This window comes from Symphodus melops (genome assembly GCF_947650265.1).
Source record: "Symphodus melops genome assembly, chromosome: 9".
In the NCBI taxonomy this organism is placed as follows: Eukaryota; Metazoa; Chordata; class Actinopteri; order Labriformes; family Labridae; genus Symphodus; species Symphodus melops.
The window spans coordinates 26,211,176-26,237,043 of record NC_136699.1 but is presented as its reverse complement, the minus strand read 5'-3'; the positions used below and the strand labels follow the sequence as shown (position 1 = coordinate 26,237,043).

Genomic DNA, 25,868 nt, shown 5'->3' with positions numbered 1-25,868 from the left:
CCTCTGTGCGTAAAGCTTCACGTCTCTCCACCTCTGTGCGTAAAGTTTCACGTCTCTCCACCTCTGTGCGTAAAGCTTCACGTCTCTCCACCTCTGTGCGTAATGGCACACTCACACTTTTATCAGTCAACTAAAAAGCTAAAATCTCAGATAACATGTAGTTGCTCTGTCTGACAGGATGGTAAAACGTCTTTTGTTTCTTTGATTATGTTGAAATCTTCTCCGCGACACTTCATCGTGTGGTCAACCACATGGACGCTCCGACCAGTCCGGAGCTGAAGGCCTATCACTCCGCACGTTCGTTAGTACGTTTACATGTTTGAATAACCTGGTGGTTTAAAATGTGTCTGATTTGGGGGGTGCTGCCTACTTCCAGTGTCCCGCAACAGTTTCATCCCCGCACTCCCCACTCTTTGAAATAATTATTCACAGACAGCGGCACAGCAGAGAACAACATTGAAAACCCGATCCTACCTGTTTATTTAGGCAAAACAAACAACACAACCATTGATCCTTTGACACTGGCAACATCACTGATCTCTCGTTGTGCACAAATCTTGCGCTTCATGCGTCCCTGTGACCCGACAACAATCTGATCTCTCGCTCTGTCCCACTTCTTTTTTATTGATTTAAAAATGTATCCAAGCAGGAAAACAAGCGATTCTCAGTTATTTAAGTTTTAAAAATACGTCAGAACAGATATTTTATTGCGCCAAATGTAATGAGAGAGTTTGACAGTGACTCAGATAGGGGCTGAATCCAAACAGGTGCCGGTTCCAATTTGGTACTTACACCAAATGAGTTCTGCCGTCCAAAGTGAAAACATTTGAGAGAGCTGTCCCTGTGGTCACTTTGAGATTATTATGTATTTCATTTGTAGAGAACCAAACCTACAGAGTTTAAAATAATAAAAGAGAAGTTAAAACATAAAACATGCAGAAGAACCCAAACCCCGGGTAGAGGGCGCTAGTGAGCACGAGGCCGCTTGAATCTACTATAACCGGAGAAGAAGGAGTAAAGCTCTCTGATTGGCTACGAGCTAGCCAATCAGAAGCTGACAGGACTCTGCAGAGTTGTTAGCAGTGTTAGCACGATGTTTGTCAAACTTTGGATCTCGCTGTTTGTTTTCTTTATTTTGCAGCATGAAGCCGCTGAAGCGCAGAAGAAGAAAGAGGTAAAACGTCACGTGGAGCCCGGACAGACTTTAAAAACATTTACAAACAAGTTAAACCTGTTTTTTTAAAGAAGTTCACAGCAGACCAGTCAGTCTGTCAGATAAGGACCGGAAGTGACTTTAAACGTTAAATAAACCTCAGTGATGATGGTTATAATGGTGTTAGTGGTCTAGGCTGAACACATTTATCTGTAGAGAACTTTATGTTTGTAAATCTCAGCAAAGTTAAAATAAGAAAACATCCAGAAGACAAAAGAGGCTTTTTTAAAAACCTGAGTCTGTGGGACCGTTCACAGTCTTAGACCAGGTCCTGATGGTCTGAGGGTGTGTGAACGGGTCTGAGGTTGGGGGTCATCAGGATCCCTTTCTGGCTGTTTTGAATATAAATCATGTAAATAAACGTGTGCAGACTGTCTCTTCCATGATGACATCACGCGGCGTGTTCCTGGTGTGTCGTGTGTCCGTAGACTCTGCTGTCGGAGAAAGTGTCTCAGATGATGGACTGGGCGTCCAAGCGTTCCGTCATCAGGATGAACGGAGACAAGTTCAGACGCTTTGTCAAGGCTCCGCCCAGGAACTACTCGGTGGTCATCATGTTCACGGCGCTGCAGCCGCAGAGACAGTGCGGCGTCTGCAGGTAACCACGAGTGACCACGCAGGCAGCTCGCAGTCAAAACGTTTAGTTGTTTTAATGGATGTTTTCAATCTCAGACAAGCAGACGAGGAGTTCCAGGTGCTGGCTAACTCCTGGAGATACTCGTCTGCCTTCACCAACAAAGTCTTCTTCGCTTCCGTCGACTTCGACGAGGGATCAGACGTCTTCCAGATGGTGAGAAAGGCGCCGTCCTCACGCCCCCGTTAACGCATGCTGCAAATCAATCAGTGGTTTGATTATCTCTCAACATCTTTATCTCTGTGTGTGTGTGTGTGTGTGTGTGTGTGTGTGTGTGTGTGTGTGTGTGTGTGTGTGTGTGTGTTTCAGCTGAACATGAACTCTGCTCCGACCTTCCTCCACTTCCCGTCTAAAGGGAAACCTCGTCGCACCGACACGTACGAGCTGCAGGTCCGAGGCTTCGCTGCCGAGCAGCTCGCTCGCTGGGTGGCCGACAGGACGGACGTACAGGTACGACTCACCTGGAGCCGCCTGTCACAGTGACATCATGATGATGATGATGATGATGATGATGATGATGAAGAGTGTCCCGTCTCTCAGATCAGAGTGATTCGACCTCCTAACTACGCCGGCCCTCTGCTGCTCGGCCTCCTGCTCGCTGTGATCGGAGGACTCGCTTACCTGCGCAGACACAACCTGGAGTTCCTGTTCAACAGGAATGTGTGGGCCTTCTCTGCTCTGGTAACACACACACACACACACACACACACACACACACACACACACACACACACACACACACGCACACACACACAAATGTACACAACTTTATGTACACACAAAAACACAATATGTCTGTGTGTGTAGATCTACGTAAATAAATAATCACACATATCTGGATGTTTATATCGTGTGTGTGTGTGTGTGTGTGTGTGTGTGTGTGTGTGTGTGTGTGTGTGTGTGTGTGTGTGTTTCAGTGTTTTGTGCTGATCATGACTTCAGGTCAGATGTGGAATCACATTAGAGGACCGCCCTACGCTCACAAGAACCCGAGCACCGGACAAGTGGTAAATCACACACACACACACACACACACACACACACACACACACACACACACACACACACACACACACACACACACACACACACACACTCCTTATTTTCTCCTCATGGATGGAGGGAAGCCCTGAGCTCAAATGTTTTCGTTGTCATGACGACCCTCTCCACTAGGGGGCCCCGTGTGTCGGCTCTACATGTTTCAGCTCTGTTGTGTTTTGGTGGATTTCACTGCACGCTCAGCTCAGGCACAGACGTGTGTGTGTGTGTGTGTGTGTGTGTGTGTGTGTGTGTGTGTGTGTGTGTGTGTGTGTGTGTGTGTGTGTGTGTGTGTGTGTGTGTGTGTGTGTGTGTGTGTGTGTGTGTGTGTGTGTGTGTGTGTGTGTGTGTGTGTGTGTGGTTAAATGGATAAGACTGTAAATCCTCCTCGTTCATTGTTTCTGTCTTTGTTCTTCAGAGTTACATCCACGGCAGCAGTCAGGCTCAGTTTGTGGCTGAGACGCACATCGTCCTCATCTTCAGTATCCTTCATCAGTTTAACACTTCATCCTCCTCCTCTTCATCCTCCTCCTCTTCATCCTCCTCCTCTTCATCCTCCTCCTCCTGTCCCCCCTCCTCTTCATCCTCCTCCTCCTGTCCCCCCTCCTCTTCATCCTCCTCCTCCTGTCCCTCCTCCTCTTCATCCTCCTCCTCCTGTCCCCCCTCCTCTTCATCCTCCTCCTCCTGTCCCCCCTCCTCTTCATCATCCTCCTCCTGTCCCCCCTCCTCTTCATCCTCCTCCTCCTGTCCCCCCTCCTCTTCATCCTCCTCCTCCTGTCCCCCCTCCTCTTCATCCTCCTCCTCCTGTCCCCCCTCCTCTTCATCCTCCTCCTCCTGTCCCCCCTCCTCTTCATCATCCTCCTCCTGTCCCCCCTCCTCTTCATCCTCCTTATGCTCCTCCTCCTCTTCATCCTCCTCCTCCTCCTGTCCCCCCTCCTCCTCCTCCTGTCCCCCCTCCTCTTCAGCGTGCTGGTGGTCACTCCTCACCTGTGTTGTTGAGCCTTTACCTGTATGTAGATGCTGCTGTTACCATGGGGATGGTCCTGCTGTGTGAGGCGGCTACCTCTGAACTAGACATTGGAAAGAGGAAGAGTAAGTGTACACACACACACACACACACACACACACACACACACACACACACACATGCAGCTGTTTATTACCTAAACATATTAATGTGTGTGTGTGTGTCAGTCATGTGTGTGGCAGGTGTGGGTCTAGTGATGCTCTTCTTCAGCTGGCTGTTGTCCATCTTCAGAGCAAAGTATCATGGGTACCCGTACAGGTGAGTGTGTGTTTCCTGTTTAACCTGCTGTAATGTGCTGGTTTCCTATTGGCTCACAGTCTTCTCTCTCTCTCTCTCTCTCTCTCTCTCTCTCTCTCTCTCTCTCTCTCTCTCGCTCAGCTTTCTGTTGTCTTAAAGCGACGGCATCCTCACAGCTTCAAACTCAGGACAGGAAGTCCCCGTCATCAGGCAGGGTTTCCACGACAACACGTCTGTTAGATAATCCAAGTGTCAGCTCACACACACACACACACACACACACACACACACACACACACTCTGTGCCTTCACAAAGACTGACAAGCTGTTTATCACATCGATCAGATTGTGCCAAATATGGATGAACTGTTCAGAGATCTTCAGCGACGTCTCAACTGGACCAGAAACAGGTTCATGATGACGTGTCGTCTGTTTGTTTGTGTGTTTTGAATGTGAAACAAGAATCAGATATATTTATAAATTAATACATTTAATTTGACCTTTTGACCTTGAATGACTTTGGTCAGAAATGAACAGAAAAGATAGGTGTGTTCCTCACTCAGTTTGAATTTAAAATAGCATCATTAAACATGATAATAATAATAACACTTATTGTGAATGTACAATATGAATGAAGGTGTTTTTATCTCTTTGATGTCATTTAGACCAAAATCTGTCTTTTTCTGCCGTTTGTAAATTCTGTTGCTTCTCCGCCATTATGCCTTTATATCCAGCGTCCTCGACTGGGCACATGGTCCGCTGAGCGTACTGCTGGGGGGGGGGGGAGTGAAACTTAAGGTGCACTCACAGGAGACGATCTGCACACTTCCCCTCTAAAGTCCAGCTCGTTTGACCTGTAAGTTTCACGTCCTCGGCACGCTTGGACGCAGATGATGCACGAGCACGCTGTTCAAGCCCGCTTCATGATCAGGTGACGCCGTGCATGTGTTATGTTATGACATTATGTACCGAGGTCAGTGCGCTCCGGTTGGTCCTGGAGCAGCGTGAGTGCAGGTCAGCGGGGGGGGGAGTCGTGATTAAGCACAGCACAGGACTACTCAGCCTGGTGTGAGTGCGCCCTAAAACAAGCTGAAGGAAGCGTCAGCGTGAACACAGAGCTGAGAACAAGAGATCCAGAGGGAGTTTCACTTCTATTTAGTCTGATGTAAAAATGTTGAAAATGTTGCGTATTATACCTTTAAAGTGAAACAGAAACACACCGTGTCTTTAATGACGTAACGCCTTAACGCCCTTTACCTGCAGGTACGCTTCTGATCCATCACCTGAAGGTAGAGAGATGAAAAAACATCAAATCAGAGACTTCTTCTCTCTGTCAGGCTTTTTTTTACAGACGTAATAAATTCATCTTAAATAATATAAAATCTAAACTTCATGATAATCAAACATAAATAATCTGAGTTCATTATCACGTCATCTTTTCTGGAACTTACCTGTGTTGGGATTTTGGTTGGTTTGTGTTTTTCGTGCTTGCAGGTTTTCGTTGTGCAGAAACAGAATAAATGTTCACATTTTGAGGATTTTCTTTGTCATGAGCCGAGATTCACCTGAGACGGTGCGAAAAGAGATTTAATTTCCTGTTTGAAACAAAGTGCTTTAAATGTTTCGTATCAGTTTGGATTTATTTCTGATATTAAAGTGCCTTTAACTCGTTTCACGGTCTGATTTTATTCCAGTTTTTTTATTTTTTATTAATAAGACAAATTAAACGACCAAAACGGCCTCCAAAGCCCCGCCTACCTTCTCTGGTCCAATCAGATCCAGAGCATTCAGGAGCAGAATCTAAAGTTAAAGTAAATAAGTAAATTAAAGTAAAGTAAATTTAAAAAATGAACAAAGTGATATCTTTATTATATTATTTATTTATTTATATCTTGACATCCCTGCTCTTGGTTCTTCAGATGTAATTCCTTTATTTGACCAGAGGGGGCGGAAACAAAAAAAAACACAAATGAAGAAGACAGAACCCGGAAGTGGAGAAAAGATGGCGTCTAGTGAGTCCAGTGGTGAGGTCCGGGATAGGTCCGGGTCTGAGGCTCCTAAACTGAGCGAGCTGCTGGATGAGGGCTGGAAGATCTACGACGAGGTGGACAGCACCAACGAGCCTCTCGGATCCAGTCCGGTCCAGGTCCGGGTCCGCCGCGGACTCAGCCTCCTGCAGGACGCGGCCCGGATGGTGGCTCAGCTGGACCTGTTCAGTCGGAACGAAGACCTGGAGGAGGTGTCCACCGCAGACCTGAAGTACCTGCTGCTGCCCGCCCTGCTCGGAGCTCTGACCCTGAAGCAGACCAGCAGAGACCAGAGGCTCAGCACGGTCCAGACCGCCCGGGACCACTTCATGGACTTCCTGGTGAGGTGCAGAGAGTACCACGTGAGCAGGTTCGACCTGCCGAAGAGGAGGGAGAGTCCAGATGAAGAGTCCCAGAAAGACCTGCCTGCTGCAAAGGTACACATACATTTAGACCCTCATGAGATGGGGCGGCGGGGGGGGATCTGCACCGGGACCCGAACCGGCAACCCATATTTTCCCGACCATCCTGTCTGCTCGTGTCCCGACGCGTACTGTCAGATGGGGGTCCTTGAGGGGGCTCCCCTACTGTCATTGGAGAATTTGCACATTTTGGCCACTGCTTTGGTTTGTTGGCCCCCGAAGGCGTCCAGGGCCTCAAGGGCCCCCTCTCAATCTGAGCTCACTGACCTCCGCTTGTCAAGCGGCTGAAGAGATTCCTTTAACTTAATTAATAAACAATGAAAACATAAATCCAATAACACAGCTTCAGTCGGAGGTGAAATAGTACACTTCAGACATGGAGGTGATGATGAGTCGTGTTGTCCTTCTTTAAATCGATCTTAGTTTGAGGACTGCGATTAAATATTTGTATTTGCATGTTTCATGTTGAGAACTAAAACTTGTCAGGCTTTTATTTTGAATGTGCTGTCTTTAGCTGCGAGTCCTTTACTTGCTATGTGCTTTTATTTTGAAATACAGTAAGACCCTTCCTGTGGAGTGAAGGTTAGGAGATCCCATTCTGTGTGTTCACTTCAGTCCTTCATGAAGCTGACCTCTCAGCTCACAGATGTGGAGGACTGGTTGGCGGGCGTGTTGAACCCGGGTCATGGGTCAGGTGGAGCGTCACCGTGCCGACCGTCTGCTGCGGCTGCTGTCAGATACAGATCGAGAGACTGAGTGTGTGAAACGAGTGAAGATGGGAGAGACTCTTCACTCAAATGATTTTAGATAAACTTATCAGAGCTTCTTTTTGATCTATCCCGACTTGTCGGCACTAAATGCTCCGGGGCCGGATCGTCCAGCAACAGCAGGCTGGAGGAAGGAGCTGAAAGGGGGAGGGGCTTATGACAGGTTTTACAGTTTTTATTGTCAGACTAAGGAATTTAAATTTAAAGCCGCAGAGATGGTGAGTGAAGCGTGAGGACGTCAGGAAGTTTCTGAATGAATGCCGAGGAAACACTAACAGATTGATGTGGCGTTCCTCTTCCAGCCCGCCGCAGGCTCGGCAGACCTGGTCGCCATGGCAACACAGCGGCAGGCTAAGATTGAGCGTTACCGCCAGAAGAAGGAGCTGGAGGCTCGACTGTCGGACGTGCGCGGCGCGGTGGAGAGCGGCCGGGCGGACGACGAGACCAGCAGAGAGTTTTACCTCCTGAACGTGAGGAGGTGGATCACCGTGAGTCTGGAGGAGATCGAGAGCATCGAGCAGGAGGAGGAGATCCTGAAGAACATGGACGGACTGAAGCAGAACACCGCCAGACCCCCAAACCAGCCCCCCAGACCGCCCATGAAACCCTTCATCCTCACCAAAGATGCTGTGCAGGTGAGACCGAGGAGGGCTTCTAGAAACACGTTTATCATCACGTCTGTGCACACTCATTGACTCCTAACATCATGGAAGGTTCCTGATGGACTGATTGTTGACTCTCTGTGTTTCTTACCTCCAGGCTCACGTCTTCGGAGCGGGCTATCCCAGCCTTCCCACCATGACAGTAGATGACTGGTACGATCAGCACAAGAAACGCGGAGCTCTGCCTGACCAGGGAATCCCGAGCAGGGTCACTGTGGACGAGGACTCTGACGCAAAGGAAAGAGACGAAGAAGAAAAAGAGAAAAAGGCAGAAAACGATGATGAGGACTCTCTGATGAAGGCCAGAAACTGGGATGACTGGAAAGACAATCACCGTAGAGGTTATGGAAACCGTCACAACATGGGCTGACCGGATCTGTTAGACTGAAGAGTCCAGGACCTGGACCCTGTTCAGTTTGGCCTTGAAACTGTCCCGCATGAGAAGGTCGCCAAACAGCAACCTGTTGACTTATTGCTCATCCAGCTGATTGACTGATGTAACATGTTGTCGTTTCCTCTGTGCTGTTTCTGAATGAATGTTAATAAAATCTGCAGCTTGTTGTTTAAATGTCACTGCGTCAGTCGATCAGATGAAGATCAATAATAAACACGTATCAGGCTCAGGTCTCTGACTGAACAAAGAGAAACTGCAGTAAAAACTGAGGGCATGTTGATGAGACATTTATTTTTAATTTGTTTATTTCTCCGAGTTGTTTTGCAAAGTAGAGCACGACGAGCAGCTGAACGTTTAAGATGAGACTAAAATGACTCGAGACAGACTCGGACTCGACTGCCGGTCCCTTTTTTTTAATGTTTTTTCTCTGCCTGTAAGATGAGCACGCTTCATAATAAAGCCGTGAGTGTGCTGTATTACCACGCTCTGTGCAAGAAGGTAACCGTCCTGAGGCCCCGTTTCTCCTGGAGCAACCTTGAACAGCTGAGTCAGAATCAGGTCGAGCTGGACGGATCATTTGATCCAGGGCTCATGTCGATAGGAGAGTTGCCAAAGCTACTTACTGCAGGTCCTGGTCCTTTAGGTCAGGGGTTCAAACTTTCAGCTTTTGACACCCAAAAGAAGGTTCCCAGAGACTGGACTGTCTCCAGAGGTGGATCAGGTATTTATTGAGCACATGGTCACACATACACACCTGAACACCCCATTTCCACCAGTGGTCCGGTTTGTGTCTGCAGCCAGCTGTGCCCTCATGACTACATCACAGCAGTGGGATGTAGTGTAGACCGCCGATGAGTTTAACAAAGATGAAGAACCCGACACAGTAAACAAAGGTCAGTGACCCCGAGGCAGCTCTGTCCACAGAGCGGCGTTGCACACCACTGTCACGTGGAAAGGGATTCTTTCGACCAATCAACGGACTGCAGTGTTGGATCAGGACTATATTGTTTATTAATTTATAATAAAAGCTAGAATCAACATACAACTAATGTCCATTTAGAGTGGACATACAGGACTTAATAAGCACACACACACACACACACACACACACACGTACTCCAACATTTAACACCTTTTAATGGTTGATCACATGTGATAGAGTCAGAAACAGGGATGGAGGGAGATTGTGAAATGACGTGCAGGAAAGGAGCAAAAGAGCAGATTCAAACCTCTGTAGAAGTTTTTTTAAGAGCCCCTGATGATGACTTCAATCTATTGGTCATTGTCCTCAAAGTGGGAGACCCGGGGGCCCAAGGGGGGTATGCAGGATGCTTTAAAAAAAAAAAAAAAAAAAAAAAAATATATATATATATATATATATATATATATTTTACCAATTACTGTAAAAATAGATACACAAAAGTACTTAAAAATGTCTTTAATTCAATTGAATTAAATGAAAATCGTGTGCCTAACAGAATAACCACTGGAAATGACTAACTTCCGTGCGTAGTTTTATTTTGGAAAGAAACCGGATCTTGTTTTGATGTGACGTCAGCTGCAGCGTGTGTCTACCGGAAGAGGAAGAAGAAGCTGCAGTAGCTTGACTAAAGTCCTTCGTCCTCTGAGGACAGAGTTGTTAGCTTGTAGCAGTTAGCCAGGAGGGTGAAGAAGTCCAGAAGAGAAGCAGACGGGCGCGTGCAGGCTGAGCTACTTTACCTGTGACAGGTGTGTGTGTGTCAGGTGTGTGTGTGTGTGTGCGGTTTGATAATGAATTAGCAGGCTAACTTAGCTGAGTTAGCTCTGCAGGTTTGTTTATTTCCTCTCTGAGGTGTTTCTTTAGTTTTTCATTCATGTCACGTTGCTGTGCGCACGCGCTTCAATGTCCTCGCTGAAGTTTTATTTGTATTTAAGTTCATCAGTTATAAATGTGTTTATTAACGTTACACTATTAACTTTATAAATGTTTTTATTAAAGTTATATTAAAAACTGTGTGTGTGTGTGTGTGTGTGTGTGTGTGTGTGTGTGTGTGTGTGTAGATGCCAGCTGATGGTCCATGGGTGTGAGCAGACTTGATCTTTTCTACAGACGGCTGCTCCTATCCAAACTCTTCATCGGAGGATGGGGGAAGCCTGAAGACCTCAAGCGGTACAGAACCAGATCATTAAGAGTGCTGCTACATGGGCAGAACTGTTTCTAGACCTCAGTCCATACTGGGACTGGAACAGTTCCCAACAAGTCCCCACAGACCGAGCCAGATGTTGATCCAGTGATGTTTACCTGATGTCTGATATTTGATGTCTTACAGGATATTTGAGTTTCGTAAGATTGTCGGGGACCGAGAGAAGTGCAAGTTTTTGGTACCGGAGGATTATCCAGTTCACATCAACAAGGTCCTCATCAGTCCGGACTTCCTGTTTCATAAGAACAGAACTTATTAACATGTATCTATAGAGATCTGTGTGTTTGTGTCCAGACAGAGGAGCACGCCGACTGTCACATCCACCATGGGTTCCTGATCTCTCCTCTGGAACACCTGGTCCCTGGAATCCTGCCAGCAGAGTCTGTCAAAGCCAGGTACTGATCCAGAGTCTGTCAGAGCCAGGTACTGATCCAGAGTCTGTCAAAGCCAGGTACTGATCCAGAGTCTGTTAGAGCCAGGTACTGATCCAGAGTCTGTCAGAGCCAGGTACTGATCCAGATTCTGTCAGAGCCAGGTACTGATCCAGATTCTGTCAGAGCCAGGTACTGATCCAGAGTCTGTTAGAGCCAGGTACTGATCCAGAGTCTGTCAGAGCCAGGTTTGGAGTCTTTTGTTAATCCATGTTAACAAAAGAAATACTAAAACACCAAAAAAACAACAGAAACCTCCACAGTGACCTTTGACCTTTCGTGAGTCCTCTGTCCAGGTTACAAAGCAGAAACGTGCAGAGTGGTGAAAAAACGTTTGTGCTGATCCTGGCAGCTGAGCTTCTTTTATTCTTCACATTATTTTTTATCTGCAGTTTGACCTTTGGTTCCTCGTGTGTGACTTTAATATCTAAACTGCTGCATATCACCGGGATGGACTGGTTTTTGGGGAGATGTGAGACTCGTCTGTGTCACTGCAGCATGATAGAAGGAACACATTAAACTCTACGTCTCTGCTCTGACAGATCGTCAACCCGTTCAAATCCTTCACCATCTCCGAGCGTCACATCACACGACGTCTGTGACCTAGTCACCTCTGTGACCTCTCTGTGACCTAGTCACCTCTGTGACCTGTCTGTGACCTAGTCACCTCTGTGACCTCTCTGTGACCTAGTCACCTCTGTGACCTCTCTGTGACCTAGTCACCTCTGTGACCTCTCTGTGACCTAGTCACCTCTGTGACCTGTCTGTGACCTAGTCACCTCTGTGACCTCTCTGTGACCTAGTCACCTCTGTGACCTGTCTGTGACCTAGTCACCTCTGTGACCTGTCTGTGACCTAGTCACCTCTGTGACCTCTCTGTGACCTAGTCACCTCTGTGACCTCTCTGTGACCTAGTCACCTCTGTGACCTCTCTGTGACCTAGTCACCTCTGTGACCTCTCTGTGACCTAGTCACCTCTGTGACCTGTCTGTGACCTAGTCACCTCTGTGACCTAGTCACCTCTGTGACTTGTCTGTGACCTCTCTGTGATCTAGTCACCTCTGTGACCTGTCGGTGACCTGTTGATGACCTGTTTGTTTAATTTTTCAGGTTCCAGTTTATTGTTCCTAAGAGGTGGAAGAACCACAGACCTCTGTGACCTAGTCACCTCTGTGACCTGTATGTGACCTAGTCACCTCTGTGACCTCTCTGTGACCTAGTCACCTCTGTGACCTCTCTGTGACCTAGTCACCTCTGTGACCTCTCTGTGACCTAGTCACCTCTGTGACCTGTCTGTGACCTAGTCACCTCTGTGACCTCTCTGTGACCTAGTCACCTCTGTGACCTGTCTGTGACCTAGTCACCTCTGTGACCTGTCTGTGACCTCTCTGTGACCTAGTCACCTCTGTGACCTAGTCACCTCTGTGACCTGTCTGTGACCTCTCTGTGATCTAGTCACCTCTGTGACCTGTCGGTGACCTGTTGATGACCTGTTTGTTTAATTTTTCAGGTTCCAGTTTATTGTTCCTAAGAGGTGGAAGAACCACAGACCAGTATGTATCCAGCTTGCCGGTACAGGAGACCATGTAAGACACACACACACACACACACACACACACACTCTCTCTCTTACTTTGATGTTAACCTGATACTGTGTGTGTGTGTGTGTGTGTAGTTTTTCTGGCGTCGGCGGACCCTGATGGCTCGTCCGATGGTCAAAGAAGCAGGAATGGCGTCTCTGCTTCTGGAGAATCCGTATTATATCCTTTTATAACACACCCAGATGAATCTGGCTTCTGATTGGCTGCCCCTTTTTAAACTGCATACCATCATGGTGGTAGACGTGAAAATACAGTGTGGGCCTGCAGGAGGCCGACGGAGGGCGAGCGCTTTAACTCCACCTGACTCTGACTTTTACCCAAATCAACAAAAGTGCAAAACAATATAAAATGTTTCAACATATTTAATCTTCAGTGTTTCCCACGTGTACACGACTCCTGGGCACGCTGCCAAAGCACATGTCCGACCTTTGTTTATTCAGTTTTTATTTATTCATCAGATTGTTGTGAGACACTGACCAGGACAAACAAATCCCTTCTTTTCAAACTTCTCTTTGTGTTCCCTGATCATCAGTTTGTTTCTTAACCCGCCTTCACATGGATACCGTAAACCCAAAGACCAGCAGTGAGTTCACTCTTCATCTCTCAGAGTAACAACAGTCCTGATGTGTGTTTCCTTCAAGGGACACAATACTGATCTGTATTTAATCATCTGAACCGGACTGAGCTTCAAAGAGTGTAAACATGAGGTGTTTGTGTGATCGCTCAGGAGGTCCAGTCTGAAGAACGTGTCGGACCTGTTTGTGATGGGGGGCGCCCTGATCCTGGAGTCCACCGTGCTGCTCCGCTGGCTGCAGAGGGAAGGTTACTGGCCTCTGGGAATGACTGGCATCTCTATGGGAGGATACGTGAGTACAGTCTTTAGAAAGCTTCGTTCAAACACGCTGTGATGTCATCAGCGACTCTTTGTATTTTTAACCTCTGACCTCCTGATTCATTTAATTAAAGATGGCGTCTCTGGCGGTCACTAACTGGCCGAAGCCGATTCCTCTGGTTCCCTGTCTGTCCTGGTCCACAGCCTCCAGCGTCTTCACCACGGTAACACACTCACATGACCGATGAGGTCACTTCCTTTTATTCATGCATCATGCCCTCTGGGGGGCGCCACAGAGCGCAGCCCAAACTGTCAAACCTGTTCAACGCTGTGAAGGAGAATTTCCCATTTGGGACAAAGTCTAAATAAAAAAGTGTGTGGTGTGTGTGTGGTGTGTGTGTGTGATGTGTGTGTGTGTGTGTGTGTGTGTAGGGTGTCCTCAGTAGAGCAGTGAACTGGACGGAGCTGGAGAAGCAGTATGCTATAAACTCAGTGTATGAAGAGGAGATCATTAATCTGCTGGAGTACTGCGGGGTGAGTCCAGCACACCGACTGTCTGTTTGTTTAGCACATTTAAAAACAGCCTCAGCTTCACAGGCAGAGCATGAAAACAAACAGTATACACACACACACACACACACACACACACACACACACACACACGTACATGCACATACAGATACATACGTAGACTTCAATAAAAAAAAGAACAAGTGTTTGATCTGTGCCTACAAAGATCTTCTATTTTTGTCTCCTTTGTTTTGGAAAAGGTTTCAATATTTGACTTTTACCAGAGTCGATATCCAAGTTTAAACATTCTGTTGTCATGACAACCCTTCATCAGTCAGATTTTTAAATATTCGCTCTCTGCTCGGCTGCTCAGGCCGACTCCTTTAAGATGTGTCGGGAGTTTTAAAGGACCCAGGGTCTCTGGAGGACCTGCTGGGTCTCTCTGAGGACAAGGACCACAACCGGACAGAGGGCTGGACGGGGACTGCTGATTGGAGGAGACCATGTAGACCAGTTCCTGTCCTCGGTTAGCAGCAGTGGGACCACAGCGGACTCCATGCAGAGGTAATCAAAAGCTCTCCGAGTGTTTGATTTATAAGTTTTAATCCTCAGGTTCTCAAACGTTACTTTGTTTTAGAGGGAGTTTGTTTGTTTAGGTCTAAATGGGATTAAGAGAAGGATGCATCCCACGTAGCAGTAAACCAGTATAAAATGCTGCATCTTGCACCTTCATTTCTGCACAGAACGGACGCAGTTAAAAAGTCCCCTCCCTGAATGTGTATTGAAAGGAGTGTGCAGGGAAACGCAGCGATTGTGGACCAGGCGTGTGACGCCACTTTTCACCAGCGTTCGTTCCTCGTCAGAACGCCGTCCTGCATTTAGAGAAAACATACTGTCATTAAACCCCGCGGAGTGAGGGACCACATCCAGCAGGGACAGCAGACATTTCCAACCACACAGACGGGGGTTGGAGGCGTGTCTCTGGAGGAGGCGTGGCCTAACAGCAGATTGTTTTAGTTTTAGGCTGGATCAAAAAAGTCACTCGTTCTTCCTGTTATCGTTGTAAAGGTTTTAATCCCAAACTTTGTCTCTTTTCAGAAACATCAGAGCGAGCACGCAGCCGGGGAAGAAGACGGATGCAGACAAATGCTGTCGGCCATCTTTGCACAGAGAGTCCATCAGTTTCATGAAGGGAGTGATGGACGAGTGCACCCACATGGCCAACTTCTCCGGTAATAAGCTGAGAGGACAAACATGAGATCCTGATGAAGACAGTTCTCCTCGTCTTCGGATTAAACTGGAACTCTTATTATTGTTTTTAACAGAGCTGCAGGTTTCACATTTACAGGTGTAGAGTCGAGATGTTTGTAAAAGATTTCAGATTTTCTTCTTCCTGTGGTTTCTGACGGGTTAGGGGGGGTCATAATGTTTGTGTCTTTTGTCCTAAATGTTCTGTGTCCTCCCGTCCTTCCCAGTCCCCGTGGACACCAGTCTGATCATCGTGTGTCCAGGCCAAAGAGGACGCCTACATCCCTCGTACGGGAGTCTCAGTCTGCAGGAGATCTGGCCTGGCTGTGAGGTCAGGTACCTGAACGGAGGACACGTCAGCGCGTACCTCTTCAAACAGAACGTCTTCAGGTAAACCAGGACGCAGAAATGAGGTCGTTAATAAGCCCGAATCCAAACTCTCATAAAATCCTAGAAAAAAGGAATGATACCCGTTTATTACAAACAGCCTGTACGCAGCGCTGCTTCGGACAAACTCACCGAGCGTGTTAGTGTCTGTACCGGCACCATTAGAACTTGTAGACCGTGTTTCTGGATGTTTCTGTGTCTCAGTCGTTGCTGTTCTAGCCCGAGGGACGATAATCGTATCGTCTGCAGTCTGGACTAAAGAAAAACAAACAGCGTTTCTCTTTTCGCTGCTCTAGAAGCTTCTGTAACTCGTGCATGAGAACTGTGTCGTGTGACAGCTGGGACACTAAAATGAATCCACTGTGGAATAAATATGAATTAACAAAGCTGCAATGATGACGGAGCAGAACTCACCTCTCTCTCTCTCTCTCTCTCTCTCTCTCTCTCTCCTCTCTCTCTCTCTCTCTCGTCTCTCTCTCTCTCTCTCTCTCTCTCTCTCTCTCTCTCTCTCTCTCTCTCTCTCTCTCTCTCTCTCTCTCTCTCTGTCAGTCTCTCTCTCTCTCTCTCTCTCTCTCTCTCTCTGTCAGTCTCTCTCTCTGTCTCTCTGTCAGTCTCTCTCTCTGTCTCACTGTCTGTCTCTGTCTCTCTCTCTGTCTCTCTCTCTCTCTCTCTCTGTCTCTCTCTCTCTGTCTCTCTCTCTGTCTGTCTGTCTCTCTCTGTCTCTCTCTCTGTCTGTCTGTCTCTCTCTGTCTCTCTCTCTGTCTGTCTGTCTCTCTCTCTCTCTGTCTCTCTCTCTGTCGGTCTCTCTCTCTCTCTCTGTCTCTGTCTCTGTCTCTCTCTCTCTCTCTCTCTCTCTCTGTCAGTCTCTCTCTCCCTCTCTCTCTCTCTCTCTGTCTCTCTCTCTCTCTCTCTCTCTCTCTCTCTTGCAGCAGACCTTCAGGTCTCAGTTCTCTTTCATATTATTGGTCATTAAAATAAGAGGTTGTATCGTGGTATTAAAAAGTATTTCATCATCTGTCAGGTGACTTCTGGCTCTTCAACATTTGGTATGTGTGTGTTATTTTCAGACAGGCCCATATACGACGCATTCAACAGATACTCTTTGAAGTATCCCAACCTGCACCTAATCATCGGATCTGAACCAGGACCGGAACAAGAGTCTGGACCTGGACGGGGACCAGCGTCCTTTCGCAGCAGCTCTGTATAACTTCTTTCCTACGTTCTGCGGTAGAGTCCACTCTCTCATTGTTTGGTTACCGCAGAGACACAATGTTCATCTCTAGTGATGGAGCGTGACGTCCAAAATAACCAAAATATTGTCACAGAATGAGGTGACCAATCAGAGAGCAGCGTTTGTCTTCCTGCACTTTTTGTTCCTCTCGTGTCTGATCGTCTTTAAACAGAAGAACGGAGGAAAATAAACTTTAGTTCACCGACGTTTATCCACAAACACAAACTCAAGTGTTTGTAGAAAAAGGTCAAAAATAAGACAAATCATTACGACGAGGTTCTTCAGTCTGCAGCTACTGTCAGATAACAACAGTGCCCTCTAGTGGTGGGAACTTTAACGACCTCATAAGGTGACCTCACAGTCCTCTGTGATTGGACATAATCGATCCCAAAGAACACGCACAGCTGGTGAAACCGTCTTCTGCTCAGGCTCACCTTTTAAAACCATCGCCATGACAACAACATTTGAGGACTGTCAGACCTACTAGAACCTAGGTGTAAGATTTAAGGTGCAACTTCTGCCTCTCAATTCAATTCAAAAAACTTTATTCGTCCCCGGGGGACAGTTGAAGTAACAGCTCTGTCAGCTGAATTAGAAATGTGTTTGAAGTTACACAGAGCTGCTGCGAGCCGGCGTTTGGACCTGCAGCTGTCCGCAGACCAGAACGTGTCTGCTTACAGTTAAGATCTCTTTACATGAAACATGAAGTTAGTGACTGCACAGGTTACATCTGACTTGTACACAGTGTTATGAACATGTGACTGAAATATAACACTGGTATAAGTGACTGTTGGTCCCACTGAATGAAGCTGCAGTATTTACTAAATTAATCATAGAACGTACTGACCACAGAGAGATATCAGATAATAATTTTATATATAAATTATTCCAGTATTTTTCACATTACCGTCGTGTTTTTAATCCACTCGTGATTTCTGTGTGACCCCCCCCCCCCCTTTATTTCCATTTCTCTGTCACTGTAGAGTCTGTTTGAAATGAACCGATTTTTGTTTTTGTTCATATCAATCACACAGTTTGATCTGGAAAAATGCTAACATGCTAACAAGGCAAGCTAACACAACACCCTCACACCTGTGGTAAAATCCCCCCGACACTCACTTAGAACAGATAAGGTTCCGTACCGTTACCACGGTAACCACGGGTGTTTTCCTGAGGGGTCTACCACAAAACAAGTTCAACGTGCCTTTTTCTGAGCGTGCAGGTTTGACAAGTTGGGAGTAAACGGAGAGCGTTATCGACCAGCGACTCTCTGCTTCAGTCACACTGCTGCTGCGTGTAACGTGACAGCTGCACACGGTACATCTCTAAACTTTAATAATCACAACCTGTCACGGTGTCAGATTCTTATTTGTATATTTGGGAATAAATGTTAAAATAATGTCATTAGTTTGCCAAATGAAAATCATATGTATTGAATTGATTTAGTTTGTGATAAATACATAAAGACTAATCAATTAATTATCGGTTTTCTTTGTAAAACCAGCTGTGTACAACAAATGATGGGGGATACATACAGTATGTTCATACCAAGGAGCAACCTCCGGCCTTGAAGTGCAAAATCCTGCAGTTCATCGAATGTCCACTAGAGGCTGGCTCCAGGAACACAGGAAGTCACATGACTGACAAAGAAGTCGTTTTTACAGCTTAAACACGCCCACACAGCACGGGCTGATTTTCTTTAGAAACCGCGTCGTTTTCAGTTTGAAAATGATACACGTGTTATCCACAGTTCCTCAGGAGGTTATATGCTGCGTTCCATTTACCTCGGAGCTGGGAATGACTTCATCAACCTTCTGTTATAGCTGTAACTGTAATGTTTATTCACCGCCTGCTCCTCTTTTTGTGTAATTGAATCAGTCACACAGATAGCATCTTGCACGTTGTCTTGCAACTGGAACACGCTCTTCTCAGGTGTGATGTCATTCCCAGCTTCGAGGTAAATGGTACGCTGCATAACTGGGGCAACTGAATTACTAGTAAACACGACTTCAGGGGCCGTTCCATTTGACACTTACGACTGGAAACTCATAATATCCTACTTCCAATTTCAACTGGAACACAGCATAAACCCTGCCTCAGCTCCAGCCCTCAGCCTGTCCGTTGACTCAGAGTTAGGATGAGACCAGCATGGCGGCTGCTGCCGATGAGCCTCTGGAGCCCCCTGCTGGAACAGACGGCTGACGTCACTCAGGCTTCGTCCTTTAATATTTACAGTCTGTGGTGAAAACGACATTAGTTTTATTACTTCTTTCGCTGTGAGACTCCCATAATGCCCTGCACATTTTCTCTCATGTTCGACGTTTACCCAAACAGAGTTTGGACTTGAAGCCATCGTTAAATTGATGGGACACATCAGATTTGTCTGATGTCTGTCGACAGGTCGATGTTGAGCTTATTCATCATTGCATCCCTCGTAAGAACCCGAGGATGTTTCATGACATACATCACTGATCTAAATACATGGGCTCTGTGGTGTGATGCATGCAGCTTTCTTCTCTGACTGCACAACGTGGTCCTGTGGCATTAAAAAGCTAACTTTACAATTCCATCAAGTTGAGATAAAACAGTCATCAGGCAGAGGATCTGAGAACTCTGGTTAATGGTTTCCAGTTAACTATTAATAAAAACGAGAATACTTTGCTGTAAGTCTGAGCATAAACTGGCCCTAATCAGGTTATGAGTTCAGAGTCCGTTACCATGGTGATCTAGCCAGGTTATAAGAGAGCCAGCTTCGTGACACCAGGAACGCCAAAGAACAGAGGCGGCTGAAGTCCTGCCTTGTCCCACGGCTCTGTGGTTCTGTTCTGTCTGGGACTTCAGTAACATAAGAAACGGACTTTGCTGGTAATTAATTAATCTTCTGATTGGTTAGCGTTTTAATTCTTCACAGATCCGGACCATCACTGTCTCATGAGAAAGTGTTTTTTCTTGTTTATGAGTGCTCTCATGTGAACCTCCACATCTGTGTGCCATTCTGTCATTATGTTTGTTTGTTGTTCTTGCAGCTTCCTCTGATAACTCCTCATCCTGTTTGTATGCACAGGTTTTCTCGATGTCTTTTTTAAATAACCACATTTCTACAATTTATAAAATGCATCTAAAATATGTCCTGATTGGTTTAAAAATTGTAGATTCAAAGATTGAGTGTTTTGTTTTTTAAATAAGGATATCAGATTTTTACAAACATTTAACTTTTCAAATGTTTCACAACAACGCGCAGATTCAGTAAACTTCACAAACGGAGGTTTGATCAGTGATTTGTTTTTTTCCCCTTTGTGCCATTAAAAATAATAAAGTTATTAATGAGACCAACTGCTGTGCTTCTTCACCATGCATACACAATGACAAACACATACACGGACACACAAACTGTGACACATTAAAGTGTCATCTTTAATAGTTTAAAATGATTTAGTATTAAATGTGGGGGAGAATTCACATGCATTAAAATTGATGAAAGAAAATAACTTCCAACTTTTCTGATTAAAAAACCCCCCAAATATTACGTTAACTCTAAATTATTGAAACATTACATTTAATAAAAGAAGCTGCTAAAATCAAAGATTGTAAAATGTACAGCAATCATATGAATTAAATACTGTAAAATATATTTAAAAAACAGACGAAATATTGAAAACAAATGTGAAATAATGAAATAAATGGAAACAAAATGATAGTAAATAACAAAAATGAATATCGGTCTACTCTATGTAAATATATACATTATATGTATAAAATATAAAAGTAACGAAATAAACTACATGATTATAACATCCGGAGACTTTAATTTTGTAGCTTGTTTACATGCGTGAGGTGGCGCCGGATATGACGTCAGCGCCGCGGTGTACAGCTGATCGGAGCAGAGACAGATCTCCGTCAATGTTGTTGTTGTTTTTAATGTGAACTTGTGGACCGGACAGCCGCACGCGCCGCGGACATTCAGCGGGGACCCTGCAGCGCGTGCAGCTGACACCTGAGATACGTCACGAGACCCCGTTACCTGGTTGTTTTTGGCTGTTACATCACCAAGGCCTGCCTGCGATGATAGGCTAACGGTGCTAGCTGTACGAGCTAACAGGGCTGATGATGATGTGCTGCGGATAAACAGATCTGAGATTAAGCTAAGCTAAGCTAACAGCTGTGTAGAGAGACAGGTGTGTGTGTGTGAGAGAGAGACAGGTACATCCACGAACAGACAGACCGGGCTGGTCCATGGTTCTGTAGTCTGGGGGTTACAGACAGTTTGTGGTCTCTGGGGGTCTCTGCTGGTCTCTGGTCCGGGTCAAAGGATGTGGCTCCGCCTCTTTTTCCTGCTGCTGTACTTCCTGCTGCTCTTCATGCTGGCGCGGATCTTCGAGGCCGTGGTCTGGTACGAGACCGGGATGTTCTCCACCCAGCTGGTGGACCCGGTCTCTCTAAGCTACAAGAAGCTGAAGACCATCCTGGAGACTCGGGGACTGGGATACTCGGGACTCGCCGAGAAGAAGGACGTAAGCGAGCTCGTGGAGAAGTCAGGTAAGGAGGCGTTACCCTTTAAAGATGGTTTCTGATTGGTCAGAATCCGTCATGAGGGAAATCCTAAGTGTTATTAAAGCACAGTTTTAATGTGAACTATTAGAGTTTATAGATCTGTGTGTGATTGGTCATTGACAATGGTTCTCTGGCCCCGCCCCCCCTCAGGTGAGCTGACTCACGGAGAGCTGTACTCGGCCATGAAGAAGGAGACGGAGCAGACGGAGGCAGGAGACTCGAGCAGCACGAACTTCAGCGGAGAGATGCACTTCTACGAGTTAGTGGAGGACACCAAAGACGGCATCTGGCTGGTTCAGGTAAAAACACACCTGTAACAGGATGTTTAAACGGTGAGGAGGACACGCCCCCTTTTACACAAATCTTCAGTGTCTCTTTGTTTAATGTAGGTGTGTGTGTGCAGCAGGTGTTTCTAACTGAACTCTTCGATGAGCTACACTAACACCTACACTGTCTTTATGTCCCTGCAGGTCATCGCCCAGGACCGGGATGCTCTCCTCAGTCCGTCCAACTGGGGGAAGATGGTGCAGAAAGTGTCCCAGTTTGGGATCAGAACTGGAACCTTTAACTGCTCCAATGACTACAGGTGAGAATCCTGTACTGGTCTGACTAATAATCCAGTATGAAAGGGGGGCGGCAGTAGCTCAGTCTCAGTCTCCCCCAGGTGGGTGACACTCCCACAGCTAGGTGTTTGTTCTGCCCTCTGAGTCTGCCTTCTCACCGTAAACAATAGGACATGGAGCCAGAAAGCAGCGAGTACACCCGAGCCCTTCCAGAGAGGGGGCGTGGCCAGACACAGCTCATTTACATATTTAAAGCTACAGACACAGAAACAGCCTGTTCTGAGCAGGGCTGAAATAGAGGGGTTTATAGACATGATCAGATACAGGATCAGAGTGGATTTACAACAACACACTTCACACACGTTTAGGAAGTAGTGTCTGATCGTGTGTATCTTCGTGTGTGTGTGATCTTGTTCATACTTTCTCTTGCTCCGCCTCTCAGGTCGTGTATCAGGCGAGGTTGGCAGCGCTCCACTCTCATCATGTCGGTCCCTCAGACGTCGTCGTCTAAGGGAAAAGTAATGCTCAGAGAATACAACGGCCGGCGCATCGAGACGGAGCACATTTTCCGCTGGATGACATCACATGTTTCTCAGCGTATCAAAACCCTGCGTCGGTCTGAGCAGCTGAAGGAGGAGTGGCGCTTTGACCCGGCACACCCCGTGAAGATGTTTCTGTTTGCACGTCTGTCGCAGCCGCCCGCCTTCTTCTCCTCGCTGTCCGTCAAGTTCACCGGCAGGATCGACTTCATCTTTGTGGACATCCGTCACTGGGACAACTACAGCAGCCTATCGGAGATCGGCGTGACACAGGGCCCCGCCTACATCCTCAAGATGCCTGAGGGCATCTATCGCTATGGCAACAGGTGATGATTGATCCTGGAAATGATCATCCACAACTTTTACCCTAAATGAGTTATTTTAACTTTTAATTTCCCTTTCTCTCTGACCCCACACACACACACACACACACACACAGTACAGGGGAATTCCTGTCCCTGGTTGCCATGGATACGTTCCTGCGGTCTGTGCAGCCAGAAGTCAACGATCTGTTCGTCCTTAGTCTGGTTCTGATCAACCTGCTGGCCTGGATGGACCTCTTCATCACTCAGGTGACTTCCTGACCCGTCTGTTTGAAGGTTGTTTATTGTTTATTGATTCGTTTTATTGATTTTCTTCTTCTTACTTTGTCATCAGGGAGCGACAGTGAAGCGGTTTGTGGTTCTGATCCGGACTCTTGGAACATACAACTCGATCCTGCTGGTGTCCTGGCTTCCTGTTCTGGTATGAAATCATTTCTGCAAACACAGAACCTAAACTTGATCTAAACAGAAGCATTTAACGCCTGTATATTCAGCAGGTTTAGGCATGGTTGACTTAAAGGGGACAAATGATCCCCCTCTCCATCTCTTCAAACAGCGCCCCCTGTGGTCTGAATGAAACATCTGTGTTTCTGAGCTTGGGTCCAAATATAACATGAATGAAGCAGCAGAGGAGGTCATGTGACCCTGTAGAAACCAGCTCTCTCTGAACGCTCTGTTTTGGTGTGTGTGTCTCTTTAAATGCAATAAGCCCCGCCCCCTGAGTTTCACTGACGACATCACTCCTCTGTAGAGAGAATCAAAAATGGCCGACCTGTGCAAAAGTTTAGCTGTAGTCTGCAGGTGGAGTCCCTGGGGGGAGATACCTGGGGAGGTAAGACGGTATACAGAGCACAAACAAAGGAATGGATTTATTTCATAATGAAGGATTTTTCATAATATGTCCCCTTTGTCAATAACTAACTAACTGACTGTTGGGTGAAAATGGATTACTAATCTGTGAATGATCACCCTCCAGGCTCTCCTGCAGCTGCCCTACCTGGACGCTCTGTATGGCTACAGTCTGAAGCTGCTGCGCTACGCTGACACCACCTCGCTGGCCAGTCTGGTGAGAGCGGACTGGACGTTCTACTCGTCCCACCCGGCTCTCTTCTGTCCACATACCTGGCACACGGCCTGCTGGTCGACTACTTCGAGAAGAAACGACGCTGTGCCGTCAGAAATCAGGAGGACAGCACCACAACCTGGAGTGGCTGGCCAGTCTGTGGGACTGGTACACCTCTTACCTACTCCACCCCATCGCCTCCCTCCAGCAGCTCCCGTCTGACCACTCGGACTGGACGAGGATCCAAACTTCTTATTGGAGCGGCTGGCGTTCCCTGATCTCTGGCTCCGACCGTTAGTGAACATGGACTACATTAAAGCCCTGCCCACATGGAGGTTTAGAGCTGTCTGCAGGGAGGAAGGGGCGGCGTCCGATGAAGAGATGGACAAAGAGACGGACGGTTCAAGGTCAGAGACGGACGGTTCAAGGTCAGACTCGGAGAGCAGCGAGCAGACGGATGAGTCACATGACAGAGGTCCCAGCAGCAGGGAGCCCCAGGGATCATCCTCGGCCCAGGACAGCAGAACACACACTGACCATGCAGCATCGAGCTGTCGCCATGGCAACAGAGACTTAACATCGGCCGACAGGCTGCCGGAGCATCCGCCCTGCGATTGGTCGGTAATGGCCGCGTGACGTGCTGCACTGCTCGAGTGCGTGGTCTGTCTGGAGAACTTTATGAACGAGGAGTTACTGATGGGTCTGCCCTGTGGCCACGCCTTCCACCAGCAATGCATCATGGTCTGGTTGGCGTCGGGCCGACACTGTTGCCCCGTGTGTCGCTGGCCAAGCTACAAGAAGAAACTGCAGAGGGCAGCAGCGAGCAGCTCAGTGCACGAGTGATACAGCGCTCTACTCCTCCGTGTTTCTCCTCTCTGTTTTTACGCTTAGTGACTCTGAGTCTGTTAGCAGCACAGCTAGCTTAGCACCAAGCAGCTGAAAAAAACCTGCAGGACTGATCAAACTGAATCTTCTGTGCTTTTCCTCTCCTCTCTGTTATCTTTGTCTCATGAGTCTAAGCTGTCAAAACAATCCTTACAAACGACAACAACAACCAACCCTACCTAGCTTCAAAGCTAGCTCAGCACTTCTCTGTTATCAACATGCATGGGGTGAAGTTATGATGGGGGGGGGGGGGGGGGGGGGGGTTCATACACTACAAAAACATGGGCGTAGTTTCAGTGACTCCATAGTTAGTTTCTGAATGTGTGTTTTAAGCCAACCATGCTGAGCCCCATGTTTGAAACGCTCTCTCTCTCTCTAACAGCTAACATGGCCGCCTGCAGTCAAATGAGTCAAGCCTCCATGCAGAGAGTTATTTAATCAGCCCCTGTGGTGTGTTCTGATGAAGACAGAAACCATCCACAACAAAATAACAAGGCTGTTAACAAGTTTATTTCTGCTGTTAAAATGGGCATTACAGCATGGCCGGGTGTGACACGTGCTGGCCTCAAGTGGACACTCAAGGAACTGCAGTTTTTTTGCACTTACGGATTTACGGCTTTATTTGTCAACAACAGAGGTTGCTGATTGGTGAAGCCCGGACATGGGGGGGCGGGGGAGGGGGCCTGAAGACTGACCCACGAGATGTGAAGACCGGACTGAGAAGGAGATGAAGACGGGGTACAGATTAGTCTGTGGGTGTCGGGTGCTCTCATGATGAAATAATCCAAACTCTACTGTCAGCCATGTTTAAAGAGGAAACAGTCAGAGGAGAGACGTCACAGTTCACTTCTTCGTGCAATAAAACATGTCTGTAATGTGTTTTTGTTTCATTTTTGTGACCAGTGAGAGAACAGCCTGTCTGATTACATGAAGGACATCACCTGCTAATCTTTAATTTAACATCAAGCTGAAGGTATTAAGTGAGTTATGTGAGTTACCTGAGCTGCTGTGATCAAACTTATAAATCTTATTCAGGCTCCGCCCACTTTTCAAACTATGACTGCTCTTCAGGCGTCTTCACATGCAAACATTGAATATTT

At 46.9% G+C, this 25,868-nt stretch overlaps 4 protein-coding genes across 4 annotated transcripts; all 4 read left to right on the top strand.

The window, feature by feature from the left end:
• Nucleotides 1-1,019: 1,019 nt before the first annotated feature.
• On the top strand, nt 1,020-5,820 carry magt1 (magnesium transporter 1). Its single transcript, XM_079352723.1, has 10 exons — nt 1,020-1,174; nt 1,642-1,811; nt 1,886-2,003; nt 2,157-2,297; nt 2,388-2,528; nt 2,765-2,854; nt 3,304-3,367; nt 3,903-3,977; nt 4,080-4,170; nt 4,291-5,820. The coding sequence occupies exons 1-10, from the start codon at nt 1,094-1,096 to the stop codon at nt 4,304-4,306; spliced, it is 987 nt and encodes a 328-aa protein (XP_079208849.1). The 5' UTR covers nt 1,020-1,093; the 3' UTR covers nt 4,307-5,820.
• Nucleotides 5,821-6,087: 267 nt separating this feature from the next.
• On the top strand, nt 6,088-8,595 carry igbp1 (immunoglobulin (CD79A) binding protein 1). Its single transcript, XM_079352722.1, has 3 exons — nt 6,088-6,613; nt 7,668-8,000; nt 8,125-8,595. The coding sequence occupies exons 1-3, from the start codon at nt 6,119-6,121 to the stop codon at nt 8,395-8,397; spliced, it is 1,101 nt and encodes a 366-aa protein (XP_079208848.1). The 5' UTR covers nt 6,088-6,118; the 3' UTR covers nt 8,398-8,595.
• Nucleotides 8,596-9,963: 1,368 nt separating this feature from the next.
• abhd18 (abhydrolase domain containing 18) lies at nt 9,964-15,636 on the top strand. The gene is given in 16 exon segments (XM_079352740.1): nt 9,964-10,149; nt 10,462-10,570; nt 10,731-10,815; nt 10,899-10,999; nt 12,546-12,621; nt 12,711-12,797; nt 13,194-13,219; nt 13,364-13,502; nt 13,603-13,692; nt 13,901-14,002; nt 14,352-14,381; nt 14,385-14,542; nt 15,077-15,210; nt 15,454-15,482; nt 15,484-15,523; nt 15,526-15,636. Coding segments are annotated over 15 exon segments (1,284 nt in total). The 5' UTR covers nt 9,964-10,149; nt 10,462-10,478; the 3' UTR covers nt 15,621-15,636.
• Nucleotides 15,637-20,676: 5,040 nt separating this feature from the next.
• Nucleotides 20,677-25,647, top strand: rnf103 (ring finger protein 103). Its single transcript, XM_079352696.1, is given in 12 exon segments — nt 20,677-21,380; nt 21,546-21,694; nt 21,866-21,981; nt 22,401-22,823; nt 22,937-23,069; nt 23,155-23,241; nt 23,797-23,929; nt 23,932-24,015; nt 24,018-24,116; nt 24,119-24,507; nt 24,509-24,530; nt 24,533-25,647. Coding segments are annotated over 12 exon segments (2,055 nt in total). The 5' UTR covers nt 20,677-21,154; the 3' UTR covers nt 24,727-25,647.
• Nucleotides 25,648-25,868: the final 221 nt, after the last annotated feature.

Bases quoted from the DNA above. Each gene is read 5' to 3' on its own strand.
- magt1 (XM_079352723.1), top strand. From the start codon at position 1,094: ATGTTTGTCAAACTTTGGATCTCGCTGTTTGTTTTCTTTATTTTGCAG. The intron at 1,175-1,641 runs GTAAAACGTCAC...GTGTGTCCGTAG, and splicing joins AAGCGCAGAAGAAGAAAGAG to ACTCTGCTGTCGGAGAAAGT. The intron at 2,004-2,156 runs GTGAGAAAGGCG...TGTGTGTTTCAG, and splicing joins GATCAGACGTCTTCCAGATG to CTGAACATGAACTCTGCTCC.
- igbp1 (XM_079352722.1), top strand. From the start codon at position 6,119: ATGAAGAAGACAGAACCCGGAAGTGGAGAAAAGATGGCGTCTAGTGAG. The intron at 6,614-7,667 runs GTACACATACAT...TTCCTCTTCCAG, and splicing joins AAGACCTGCCTGCTGCAAAG to CCCGCCGCAGGCTCGGCAGA. The intron at 8,001-8,124 runs GTGAGACCGAGG...TCTTACCTCCAG, and splicing joins TCACCAAAGATGCTGTGCAG to GCTCACGTCTTCGGAGCGGG.